This window comes from Lampetra planeri, chromosome 60, assembly GCF_965212315.1.
Source record: "Lampetra planeri chromosome 60, kcLamPlan1.2.h2, whole genome shotgun sequence".
Classification (NCBI taxonomy): domain Eukaryota; kingdom Metazoa; phylum Chordata; class Hyperoartia; order Petromyzontiformes; family Petromyzontidae; genus Lampetra; species Lampetra planeri.
In genome coordinates, this window is record NC_136166.1 from 1,475,785 (window position 1) to 1,489,313 (window position 13,529).

The window sequence follows — 13,529 nt, forward strand, 5'->3', positions numbered from 1 at the left end:
CAAGCAAGCCTGAAAATCAGAAGGACACACTAAAATTAAATAACCTAGTAAAATATCGAAATGTAATGTAATACAACAGAGGGTCGGTCAACACACAATTAACGCATAGCCTGGTTGATTACGTATTTCAAAGATTGCTAAGTTAGAATTTAAGTGTGAACATTCCAAAGAGAGGACACAGGCAGAGAGAACAAATAGTCAGAGAGAGAGAAAAAAGAAGATTATACTAGCGCTACTGCAGATCTGTTAATGAACACCAGGATTTGTTGCTGACAACGGCACATGAAGGCAAGACGCACGATCACTTCCCGGTGCCTCATAACCGGTGCGCCGCGGTATTTTCAGAATCGCAGGAGAGACCCTCGCTGTTGTTCGCTGGAACAGACGAACTCTCCTCCTCCTCCGTGCCGTTCAGTGGCCGATCCAGCCCCCACCTCCCGCCCTGCCCTCTCCCCCAGTCCCACAGTGACGTCACGGATCGCCGAGTCGCGGAGACGGAGCAATGTTTGTGTGTTGCGCCAACGGGAGTGGTGCCGTGGGGAGAGACACAGAGCGGTGGTGTAGCACTGCTGCCCAAGCGGTCGCTCCCACGGCAAAACCTCCACAGGGCAGCATCTCCGGCGTGAACGACAGTACATCCCGCGTTAGCCATTTGTCCTTCCCCCGTATCTCACTCACTCGGGAATCACCCGCGCCTGTCAACAGTTGTGCGCCTGTGTGTGCCCGAGTTACGCAGAGTTCGCACCGCAGCGATCGGTTGCGTGCAACTCGGGACTCCTCCAAGCGGCGGATTCGTAGCCACGTGGTTCCATTCTCCTCGCCCGGCAACAATCGCGAGCCGCGTGATTGGTTCGCCACGGTGCAGGGCACGCGGTGTTCCCCCCTCTCTCTCGTTGTGCATCCGCTCGCTCGAGGCGCGGATAAAACGGTCGCGTGCGGGCAATGAGACAAGCATAGAGGGCGAGTGGCGCGGCGATTTCGAGAGCGGTGCCGGGATCCCGGGTATGAGACTTCGCTCGACCACCTGGCGAGCGTTTATTGTACAAGGCGTTCGGTTGGACGTCGCAAAGGAAGAGATGAAGATACGCGGACCTTCGTGTATGGAGATGTGTGTATTTCTGGCTCGCTGCTGCTTGGCACACACGTTGTGTTGTGCGCGTGCTCTTGGATTTGGCTGCTAGTGCCAGAAACGGTGCCCTGGCGCGGCTGACGACGGCCGTTTTGCACTCCCCATAGGTCGACTCAGCCTAAAATGAGTACCTGGTGCGGTGTAAACATCGCCACTGGAGAGATAAAGGCGGTCCGGGCGTCGTGCTAGACACCCACCCCCTCGTGTGCTATGCTGGCCTTCATAGGTGCTCGCTAACAGCACTTGCCCCAAAAGTCTGTTAAGACTATACGGGGGATCTTTGTTTCCGATTGCGTGTATTGCCTTTGTTGTGCTCGGCCGCCAATCGCGTTCAGCTTCAGCCCAGAGGATGCCCACTGGGTTCTCTCCCTGGCAGGAGACCGCTTGGCATGGTGTCGCTGGGAAGCCATGCCGGGTCACACCGAGCCCGACCACCACCATCATCATCACCCACCCACCATCTACACCATCATCATCATTGTCAGCACCACCACCGCTGCGTAATTCACACCATCGGGAATTGTACCCAAAATAAAGAGTGAGGCATAAACAAACAACTCGTGCGGTCTTGCGTTTGTTTTATTGGCGGCGTTCTAGCAGCAACAGTTGAACGAATGAATAAAGATTGCAAACGTTCCTAAGGCACGGTCACGGCAAATACAGCGCGATGCGTTTGTCGGAGCAGTGCGCAGCCCCTCCATCAAGCAGTGGCTACGCAGGGGACGGACATTATTTAAAATAATTCACGTTTTGCGTGGGTGAGCATTGCCGAGCGTTTTAACAGCCGTGCGAGTGGCTGCTCCATGCCACCGCGAGCTGGCGGAAGGGCCTCCGACTGACGGGGGAGCTTCGCTCGGAACAGGGATCATCAGCGAAACGTGGAATACTACAGCCGGCTGAGGACAGCAGCGGCACCAAGAGCAGACAGCGAGTGCAGGCAGCTATGGTCAGAGGCATGCCGGCTGTACAGCAGTAAGCCTGCACTATTCCCATAACCACAGGAAGGTGGAATTTCCACACTGCAATCAATTGAGTTGAACACCAGCGATTTGGGGTCACCCCTTGTGCGTACAGCATCTCTCCAAGGCCAATGAGCTCGTACAACAATGACAGAGATCCCCGTATAGCTTCAGACTAGCAGGGTGGCAAATGTCGTTAGAGAGCAACCTATGAAGGTCGGCACGGCACACAACGAAGGAGAGTAGTGGCCAACGACAATCCCGGCCACCTTTGTCTCTCCAATCGCAACGTATTCACGTCCCACCAGGTACGGCCATTGCCTTTGCAATGTGGAATTTCCACTGCTGGTTCTGGGGTGGGGGGGTGAAGAGGTTGTGGGTTGTGACCCATTCATTATTTAGGCTGGAGAACAGTTGTGCATGTGAACAGTCCCGGAGAATCAGGTTCGTCTTTACAGAGACGTGAGAAGCAGAAGAGATGGTTCAGAAGCTGCGTCGTTAACGAGGCCCCCCCCACCGCGGCACATCGGGGCCAGGGTGCGGACCCTCGATCGCCGGCAGGAGGGTCTCCACCAGAGGGCGCTCCACAGGGAGGACGACGCGGGGACCACCGGGACACGGGCGGCAACCGCGGGTCCCGTCGCGCGGCGCCGTCGCCTACTGGCACGCCGCGGCGCCGTTCTGCAGGCACCAGGCGCGAGCGTTGCGGAACAAGCGCAGCCACGGCGAGGTCGTGACGGAGCCGCGCCACGTGGCGGGCGCCCACGCCCACTGCCAGGGCAGCACGCAGCGCTCCGGGTGCGGCATCATGGCCAGGTGGCGCCCGTCCGGCGAGCAGAGCGCAGCCACCCCGCTACCTCGCACACAAGGGGGGACCGGGGGAGACGAGACGTCACAATTGGAGGAGTTCACGGCGGAGACGAAGCCCCCGGAAGCCCCCGTGTAGCCGTGTCGCTGGGGCAAGCGCGGCGAGCGACCACCGGTGAAGGTTGGTGCAGCACCCAAGGGGGGGGCGGTGGGGGGGGTCAACGCCGCGCTGTGCCAGGCGATCACGGAGTGCCTCCGGCTGGGTCATCATGGGCCCAGGTTTGTAAACCGATGGGCTCCCCGCTGACATTATCGTTCAACAACGCATCGCATCACGAAACACGATATGCTCAACGAGCATAAATTACCATCACGCAAACTCTGGTCACCCTCCCAGCAGCAGCAGCAGCAGCTTTTAGCGAGCCATCGAACAATGATGGTCACGGCATCGCGCGCTTTCAGGTGCGCTTCTGCGGCCGTCTGGAACACCCTTCCGATATTAGGAAGCCACTGGAGCTATGCACTGTTAAATCATCCAGATTGACAAACTCATTTCTTTAGAAATGCTTTTGTGTCTAGTTTGTTGTCCTTCCCCCGCACCTCTGATTAGCGCGGTTGACTGCGTACGGTGCGAAATAAGTTGAATCCCAATTGAGTAACTTGCGGCGAGATTTTTTTATTGAACAGGGTGGCCGCCGAGGTTCAATCCGAGTCGCGCCGGTTCTGGGCCCACACGGCTCTCGGCCGTTCACACGTGACGGGGACACGCGGGGCCACCCGGGTGATGGCGCAGTGGGTGGCATGACGGTTGGCACGGCGGGGTTGACGTGGCGGGGGTGACACGGTCGGTGACGTGACAGATGACACGGCAGGTAGCACGACGGGCATCGCGGCGGGTGACACGGCGGACGGTGCAGTGCTCACCGTGGCGAGCCGTTGGGGTTGAGGGGGTAGCTCTCGGTGGGGCTGCCCTGGTCGTCCACGTAGCGGAGGGGTGCCAGCTTGCCCGCGATGAGGCGCTCCAGCTGCTCCTCGCTGCTAAACGCCATGCGACCTGGAGGGAGAGTGGGGGGCACGTGGGGCACTCGCCCTGCCCCTGCCCCGCTTGCCATGCCCCTGCCCCGCTCTCCCTGCCCCGCCCGCCCTCCCTCTGCTCCGCCCGCCCTCCCTCTGCCCCGCCCGCCCTCCCTCTGCCCCGCTCACCCTCTCCCTGCCCCACTCACCCTCTCCATGCGCCACCCACACACCCAGCACGGAGCCCCCCATGCCGCTCAGCATGAGTGCCGGTGAGTCCTCCTGGACGCGCACGCTCACGAAGCGCGATTCAAAGCGGCCTGACACGTTGGACGCCAGCACCACGCCGGGCGCCAGTGCCTCCTCGTGGCCGTCACCGCCATCGTCCACGCCGCCTTTTAAATTCAGAGCGCACGCAAAAAGACAAAGATCCCCCGTGGAACCTTAACAGACTGTTGAGGCAAGTGCTGTTAGCGAGCACCTATGAAGGCTGGAATGGCACACCAAGGGGTGGGTGACCACCACCACGCCCGGCCGTCTTTGTCTCCCTAATAGCGATGTTTACACAACGCACCAGGTACTCGTTTGAGGCCGAGTCAGCCTAGGGGAGGTGCAGGACCATGTCAGATAATCGCTATCACTGGTGTTGGTCGTGAGCAGGAATCGAACTCGGGTCGGTGGGTTAGTAGCGCAGCGCACTAACCGTTACACTACTGCTCCCCACACACACACGCACACAGGCGGACACGTGCATGTGCGCACACGCACGCACACAGGCGGACGCGTGCATGCGCGCACACGCACGGACACGCACACATGCATGGTAATGTCCTTCGGGCGCCACCACCATTCGGGTACCGGCGCGCGGAGCGATCGATCGATCTCGCGACGACACCAATGCAGAAACGCGGCCGGACTCGCTGCACATCTTGGAAGCCAAGCAAGGCCTCAGCCTGCACCGTGCTTGGATGGACCGACCACCGCCGTGCGTGTTGTACAGGTGTGGTGATGTACGGATAATAACGTGCCGCTCGGCGCAGGGCGGAGGAACCACCGACACATGGAACTCCGTTCCAGACAGCCGGCACCAACACTTGCCCAAGCTCTGCCGTCCTCTATGTATTCAGGGGCTATTGGTCAGAAACCGGAGCAGCCAGAGAAAGGCCACTCGTGCGAAGGTGCAACGCTCTATCCCCGCACGGACGGGACAGGTGGAGTCCGCGCTTTGTCTACCACCTTCTGCTCGCGAGGGTACGGCACCACCTTGCAGCCCATGGGAAGGGAGTTCTGGAGCATCTGTGCGTGATCCGCCAACCCTCGCTGCCGCCTCCAGTGCTGGATTACTGGCCACGTGCATAGCCACCGCCGCTCAACTCGTGCAGAAAACTTCACCGTTGGTCTCCACCCCCGCCCCCCAATCACCAACACGCGCCGACCAGCATGGTGAAGAATATCACTCGTGGCCCACAAGACGTTGGCAGGCTCTCATCCGGCAGTAGATTGACAAGGCGAGGCAGCACACGCACATTCATTCATCGGGTTTCGTCTCCGACCCGTCGGTGTGTCTGGACAATCCGCGTGGTCCCTTCGTTTGAACCTCTCCGTCACATTTTTACGGAGACTCTGAAGATCCCCGCGTCACGCGTCTAAGAATCGACTTTTAATGACTATTCAACAAACCTGCACCAGCAGTGGAGCAAGCTGCTCAGCTGGCTACCGTGCAGCTGTGCCGTGTGCCGTGTGCTGTCTGTGTGCACAAACATAGCACACAGGCTGTGATGCGCACTGTCCGTGTGCGTGCAGACAGACCGCACGCGCAGGTTTTTGGGAAGCAGTATTTGGAATCCACTGGAGCGATGCACTTTTAAATCGAGATTGAAATCTAATTTCTTGAGAGCTGCTCTTTGTGTTTAGTTTGTTGTCCTACCCCTGCACCTCCGATTAACACGACTGGCTAGGTACAGTGCGGAACAAGTTCAACATACATACACACACGTAAAGTAGCGCGGTGGTTAGCCCACTGCGCTACAAACCCGGAAACTCGAGTTCGAACCCTGTTCACGACCAATAACAGTGGCAGAGTATATCCGAGCCAGTCCTGGGCCACCTGCAAAAGGCGGCCAGGCGCGGTGCCGACCACTCACCCCTCAGTGTGTGCAAGCTACACGGGGAATCTTTGTGCGTACGCATGTGCGCGTCTGCATGTGTGTGTGTGCGTGTCTGCGTGTGTGTCTGCGCGTGTGTCTGCGTGTGCGTGTCTGAGCGTGTGTGCATGTCTGAGCGTGTGTGCATGTGTGCGCGTGTCTGCGAGTGTGTGCGTGTGTGCGCGCGTGTGCATGGGGGAACCTTACCGGCGCCATCGCCCACCCAGCCCAGCAGCGCCATGAGTTGGCAGCCGTTGCAGACGCCGAGGCTGAAGGTGTCGGATCGGCGCCGGAACGCCGCGAACTGCGCGCGGGCGCTCGCGTTGAACAGCACGGATGCCGCCCAGCCTGCAGCATGCGGGGCACGTGTGGGGCACGTATAGATCACAGAAATCACGTGTGGATCACATGTGTATCGCATGTAGATCACATAGAGATCATGTGTATAGCGTCCAAGGCCAACTGCATCATCTCCACACGCTTCACAGGGGAGGAGGAAATAAATAAATCCATGGCGTTAATCTAAATAGAGTTAAATCTAAATGGTGTTTATTTAAATGTAGTTAAGTCTAAATGGTGTTAAACAAGGGTGTTGATCTAAATGGTGTTAATCTAAATGGTGTTAATCTAAATGAGCTGGAAAACTAAAAGGGGGTCTCAAGCCTCGAGTAGAGGGAGGTGGAGCAGCAGCACGGAGCTCAAGCGGAGGAAGAGAATTCCAGACGACAGCAGCAGCAGCGGCCCGATCAGCCACTTTGTTGCGCTATCATTCGTGGCCAGGTCGCACCTGACAAAGATGCTAATAGAGCTCAGTGGTCTTTACCTGGTCATATTTAGTGATTTGTTTACCTTTCCTATACTTTGCATTCCTATCTTGTTTTTGTATTGTTTGTTGTTGTAACTTTCTGACCCGCCCCGACTGGACACATTTGAAAAAGAGCTTTATAGCTCATCGGATTCCTCCAGTATAAAGAAAGATTTTGATTCTCCGCGGCTGTAGGCGGCTCTCCGAGGCCTCTACTGCTGCCGGAGTCGCGCCGGAGAGACGCGGAGAGGTGATGGTCACTTCGCATCGTGCCGCGGCCGGCATGGGAGACCTCTGGCGGAGCCCAGGACGTCCGCGTAGCTGAAGCCGCCGACGAAGACGAGGCCTCGGAAGCGCTCAAGCGTCACGGCGCCCGTGCACACGTCGCTCATCGTCACGTCCCACACCTGCCTGCGGGGACACGGCCCCACACTGCCGCCACCGCCACCGTCAACGCCACCGCCAAACGGTTCAGGAGGGGTCACGTTTTGTTTCCACCGCAGAAGCGGAGCCGTGCCATTGACGTCACACGCGGCGCTCGAGTGGAGACGTGAGGGGATGCTGGGGGGCCTCACCACGCATTCCATGACCTCTCAAGTCAACAGTCATCGTGACTGTCAAAACGATACTTTTAGTTTTTTGAGGTAGAAATTTGCCAAAGTACGCGCGAAATTAAACCAAACGTGATTTTGTTGCCGTCCAGCCACCGGTGACCGGGCTGTCCCCGACGGCTCGCTGCACTCGAGACACCGGTCCCATCGCGGTCGGCTGGGCGGCCGCCTGCGATCGAATGCCGAACCTCAGCCGTGCCAGCTCCATGCTCCAGGCCACTGCTCGCTCTCCCCTCGAGGTCGTTCTTCACCGTATAGCGATCCGGAGTGGAGCAACCGTGGGAGCGGAGTGCTCTCTCTCGTGCCGTGCACTCCCTCACCTCAAAGCCGGCCATGTGCAGGGCCGCCGCCATCTCCCGGTCCCCGTTGCTGCCCTCCTCCCGGACCGTGGCCACGAGGGGCCGCGCCGACGCTGCAAAGAAGAGGGGAGGGCAATGGGCTTCTCGCTTCGATATGTCGTCGGCCATGGTCAATCCACTGCTGGATGAAGGCCTCCCCCACAAGCCGTCATCGTCTCACGATCCTGCGACGTAATTGTCCGCCCAGCACCCGCACGCGAGCTGATGAGGGCGGAACATGACTTCCAAACAGCTGAGGTGGGCTAGACATTGACACACACGGGCACGCAGGGATGCACGCATGCACACACATGCGCAAACACGTTGAGCATACTGGCCAGGCTCATAACATTCCCCCCTCTTCTCGCTCGATTATGGCGGCTGGATGTTTGCAAACTCGTCAGCTTACCGAGGCTCTTTGGAACACTTGGAGAACCGCTGGGGTCGAAGGTCAGGCGGTAAGGGGGGGCGACGCGCCGGGACAGCCCCTCGCGCTCCTGGGGTTGGGGGGGGGGACACACGGTACACGCCGCCGAAGATCCCAACGGACCAAGCGATCCGATCATCGCAGAATGGGTGCCGCCTTTGAGTCACGCCCCCTGTGATTACGGAGCGATCTCATGCTGCTCAAAATTATCATCGAGGAAATCCAAACACGATCCACAGCTCTTGTCAAGGAAGTCCCAACACAGACCACAGCTCTCGTCAAGGAAGTCCCAACACGACCCACAGCTCTCGTCAAGGAAGTCCCAACACAGACCCACAGCTCTTGTCAAGGAAGTCCCAACACGACCCACAGCTCTCGTCAAGGAAGTCCCAACACAGACCACAGCTCTCGTGAAGGAAGTCCCAACACGACCCACAGCTCTCGTCAAGGAAGTCCCAACACAGACCACAGCTCTCGTGAAGGAAGTCCCAACACGACCTACAGCTCTTGTCAAGGAAGTCCCAACACGACCCACAGCTCTCGTCAAGGAAGTCCCAACACAGACCACAGCTCTCGTGAAGGAAGTCCCAACACGACCCACAGCTCTCGTCAAGGAAGTCCCAACACAGACCACAGCTCTCGTGAAGGAAGTCCCAACACGACCCACAGCTCTCGTCAAGGAAGTCCCAACACAGACCCACAGCTCTTGTCAAGGAAGTCCCAACACGACCCACAGCTCTCGTCAAGGAAGTCCCAACACAGACCACAGCTCTCGTGAAGGAAGTCCCAACACGACCCACAGCTCTCGTCAAGGAAGTCCCAACACAGACCACAGCTCTCGTGAAGGAAGTCCCAACACGACCCACAGCTCTCGTCAAGGAAGTCCCAACACAGACCCACAGCTCTTGTCAAGGAAGTCCCAACACGACCCACAGCTCTCGTCAAGGAAGTCCCAACACAGACCACAGCTCTCGTGAAGGAAGTCCCAACACGACCCACAGCTCTTGTCAAGGAAGTCCCAACACGACCCACAGCTCTCGTCAAGGAAGTCCCAACACAGACCACAGCTCTCGTGAAGGAAGTCCCAACACGACCCACAGCTCTCGTCAAGGAAGTCCCAACACAGACCACAGCTCTCGTGAAGGAAGTCCCAACACGACCTACAGCTCTTGTCAAGGAAGTCCCAACACGACCCACAGCTCTCGTCAAGGAAGTCCCAACACAGACCACAGCTCTCGTGAAGGAAGTCCCAACACGACCCACAGCTCTCGTCAAGGAAGTCCCAACACAGACCACAGCTCTCGTGAAGGAAGTCCCAACACGACCCACAGCTCTCGTCAAGGAAGTCCCAACACAGACCCACAGCTCTTGTCAAGGAAGTCCCAACACGACCCACAGCTCTCGTCAAGGAAGTCCCAACACAGACCACAGCTCTCGTGAAGGAAGTCCCAACACAGACCCACAGCTCTTGTCAAGGAAGTCCCAACACTGACCACAGCTCTTGTCAAGGAAGTCCCAACACTGACCACAACTCTTGTCAAGGAAGTCCCAACACAGACCACAGCTCTCGTGAAGGAAGTCCCAACACGACCCACAGCTCTCGTCAAGGAAGTCCCAACACTGACCACAGCTCTTGTCAAGGAAGTCCCAACACAGACCCACAGCTCTTGTCAAGGAAGTCCCAACACTGACCACAGCTCTTGTCAAGGAAGTCCCAACACTGATCACAACTCTTGTCAAGGAAATCCCAACACAGACCACAGCTCTCGTGAAGGAAGTCCCAACACGACCCACAGCTCTCGTCAAGGAAGTCCCAACACAGACCCACAGCTCTCGTCAAGGAAGTCCCAACACAGACCACGGCTCTCGTCAAGGAAGTCCCAACACAGACCCACAGCTCTTGTCAAGGAAGTCCCAACACAGACCCACAGCTCTCGTCAAGGAAGTCCCAACACAGACCACGGCTCTCGTGAAGGAAGTCCCAACACAGACCCACAGCTCTCGTCAAGGAAGTCCCAACACAGACCACAGCTCTTGTCAAGGAAGTCCCAACAGAGACCCACAGCTCTTGTCAAGGAAGTCCCAACACAGACCACAGCTCTCGTCAAGGAAGTCCCAACACAGACCCACAGCTCTCATCAAGGAAGTCCCAACACGACCCACAGCTCCTGTCATGGACAACAAGTAGCGGAGTCACGCTCGATGCACTGGACTTGCCATGCAGAGGTGCGGCGGTTGGAGCGATGAGAACGTTTCCTGAAATTCCCCCGGCTCCTGGGAAACTCCCCAGACGGAGATCGGAACGCCGCAATCGGCGGGTCGCGCTCGCGTAGTGACGCAGAGCGCGGAAGGTACCGCCATCTCTGCGCTCTATACGACCGCGCCGGTGGGTGGGGGTGGGGACGACGTGCGACACCAGCGAGCCTCCTCCTCCTCCTCACCTGCCGCACGCAGGCCGGGTTGGCCTGCAGCTCCTCCAGGGCGAAGCTGGTGGCCTCCCAGACATCGCGCAGAGCGCCCAGTGGCTCGCTCAGCAGCTCCTCTCCCGACACGCACACACGCACCTGCACACCATGTGTGGGTGGGTGGTGGTGGGTAAGTGGGTGAGTGGGTTAGTGCATGAGTGGGTGAGTAAGTGAGTGAGTGGAGGTGTAAGTGAGTTGGTGGGTAAGTAGGTGAGTGAGTGGGTGGGTGAGTGGGTGAGTGAGCGACCGAGTGGGTGAGCGAGTGAGTTGGTGGGTGAGTGGATGAGTGAGTGCACCTGGCCTGGCACACGTGCCGTGGTGACGTCACCGTCACTTAGTGGCGAATGGTGGGTATTGATAGAGTGAGTTGGTGAGTTGGTGGGTGAGTGGGTGAGTGGGGGAGTCGGTGGGTGCTTGGGTGGGTAAGTTTGGTGAGCGTGTGAGTGGGTGGGTGAGTTGGTCGGAGAGTGAGCGAGTTGGTGGGTGAGTTGGTGAGTTGGTGGATGAGTGAGCGAGTGAAAAGGTGAGTGAGTGAGTGGGTGGGTGGGTGAGTGGGTGGGTGAGTGGGTGAGCGAATGGGTGAGCGAGTGGATGAGTTGGTGGACGAGTAAGTAAGTTGGTGGGTGAGTGGGCGACCTGCGCCGTCTCCCCCTCTCCGACGATGCGCCCGACACGCCTGCACGCCACGCCGGCGCTGCGGTAGCGACGGCACACGGCATCAGCGAGAGCCGGAGACATCTCCAGCACCAGGCCCAGCTCTTCGGCAAAGAGCAGCTCCAGTGCTACTCACGCACACGCGTATACACGTGTGCACGAGCGCACACACGCACACATATACGCACACACACACACACGAGCAGTGTGGTTAGGGTCAGGGCAGGGCCATTGTGGTTAAGGTCAGGGCAGGGTCAGTGTGTTGAGTGTTGGGGCTATCGCTACCGGAGGAGCCGGCTTCGCCCGGCATTTCAACATCGATGCCGCGGTTCCCAGCGAAGGCCATCTCCAGCAGACACACGAGCAGTCCGCCGTCACTCACATCGTGTCCCGCCGATATCGCGTGCTCTGCCACACGCACGCACGCACACAGACACACACGCACACAGATACACACGCACACACGCACACACAGATGCAAACACAACAACCGTAGAGTGTGAAATGCCCACTGGCAAACCCAGGTGCCATAGGTTAAGTGACTGAGATGACTGGCAGATGCACCAGCTATGCCCCCCACTGTGCCAACTTGCTGTGTTTTAGCCGTCCGTCACTCCGCTTGTTGTTGCGAGCGCTCCTCTGCCCTCCATTGTTGTTCGAAGGCGACTGCCTCCAACTGCCCAGGAGTATCCTTCACGAGCCTCTTCCACAGAGGCGGATGTTGACACCGCTGGTACCAATCATTGGCAAAGTCCACTCAACTCCATATCCTCTCGGACCATATCACTTCATCATTTAATCCCTTCTCCAGCCTGTGCCGCGCCAATTTAGCCCCCTCTATCCGGCTAAACAATAGCTGTTTAGGCATGTGGCGGCTGAGCATGTGGGCTACATGACCCAGCAAACGCAGCCTTGCCTGCCGGAGCTCACCGATGGTACTGTGTCCAGATCTTTCAAGGATTTGTGAGCTCCTCAAGACAAAGATCCCTAGTATAGCCTTCACAGACTGTTGGGGCAAGTGCTGTTAGCGAGCACCTATGAAGGCTGGTACGACGCACGAGGGGGTGGGTGGCCAAACACCACGCCCGGCCGCCTTTGTCTCCCCAGCGGCAATGTTTACACATAGCACCAAGTACATTTGAGGCCGAGTTGACATAGGGGAGGCCCAGGACTGGTTCACAAAAAACGTCACTGGTGTTGGCCAAGAGCGGGGAATCGGATTCGAGTCGCCAGGTTCGAACCGCAGTGCGCCAACCGCTACTCCACTACCGCTCCCCACAAAGACACGCACACACACAGACATCAGAGCGAGGGGGGGTAGTGGGGGTGAGGGGAGCGGGGGAGCGAGTGGGTGGGAGGGCGACTCACCAACCAGCAGCTCCTGCGTGACGTTGAAGCCGGCCACCACCGTCTCCGGGCTATCCATGTCGGGGCTCGAGTCCCCTATCTGCCCGTAACACTGCGCCAGTGCGCTGCCACCCAGCCGGTGCCTGGCGGGCCCCAGGGACACGTGCAGCAGCACGCCTGCACGCACACGCCAGCCGACAAAGCTGTCCACGACCGCACGGCCATACTTCCCCACCCCCTGCAATGTTCAATCAGACCGCGAGCGCTCTTGGCGTTGTGAAAAAATTACTTAATAGCTCACTGGATTCCTCCACAATGAATACAGTGGAACCTCGGTATACGACCGCTTTGGAATACGTCGAATTTGGTATACGTCGTTTTTTGTCGAGAAAAAAATGTCTTGGGATACGACATCTTTCTTGGGATACGCGTTTGCTAGAACTTGCATGGGTCGGAATGAGTCACCGCGTTACAGCCGTGTGTGCTCCGTTCACGACTGAAACAAAGCGAGAGGGGCGGGAAGCGTGGGGGAGAGGGGCGGGGGGCGTGGGGGGCTGCCCTCATGGAGGGTGGAGCCCCGGGTCGAAGCGCGTGCTACGTGCGGGGTTGAGGCACGCCACGTGACTAGTGCAGCTGGCAGCAGCGCGGTCACGTGGCTTCTGTATGCATTTTAGTAATTAGTGTCTAAATTATTTTATACAACCCCATTAATGTATAATATGCCGTAAAAATATCATTTATTTTCCTCTGGTACGGATTATTTCCTTTCCCATTATTTCTTATGTGAAAAATTCGTTTGGTATACGTCATTTTCGGGATAAGTCCTACC

General features: G+C 58.0%; 1 protein-coding gene across 3 annotated transcripts in view; it reads right to left on the reverse strand.

The window, feature by feature from the left end:
* Positions 1–1,690: 1,690 nt before the first annotated feature.
* Positions 1,691–13,529, reverse strand: part of PFAS (phosphoribosylformylglycinamidine synthase) — a 35,041-nt gene continuing 23,202 nt past the window's right edge. For 2 of the 3 annotated variants that reach the window (XM_078618870.1, XM_078618871.1), the window contains exons 20-30: positions 12,722–12,877; positions 11,639–11,761; positions 11,336–11,481; positions 10,676–10,798; positions 8,217–8,304; positions 7,790–7,881; positions 7,151–7,265; positions 6,261–6,401; positions 4,119–4,304; positions 3,820–3,949; positions 1,691–2,941 (exon numbers count right to left, since the gene is read on the reverse strand). In XM_078618870.1, coding sequence (XP_078474996.1) covers positions 2,746–2,941; positions 3,820–3,949; positions 4,119–4,304; positions 6,261–6,401; positions 7,151–7,265; positions 7,790–7,881; positions 8,217–8,304; positions 10,676–10,798; positions 11,336–11,481; positions 11,639–11,761; positions 12,722–12,877 — 1,496 coding nt within the window. In that variant the 3' untranslated portion in view covers positions 1,691–2,745. Of the gene's footprint in view, positions 2,942–3,819; positions 3,950–4,118; positions 4,305–6,260; positions 6,402–7,150; positions 7,291–7,789; positions 7,882–8,216; positions 8,305–10,675; positions 10,799–11,335; positions 11,482–11,638; positions 11,762–12,721; positions 12,878–13,529 lie in introns of those variants that run through there. The other variant, XR_013588741.1, reaches the window with a different exon arrangement.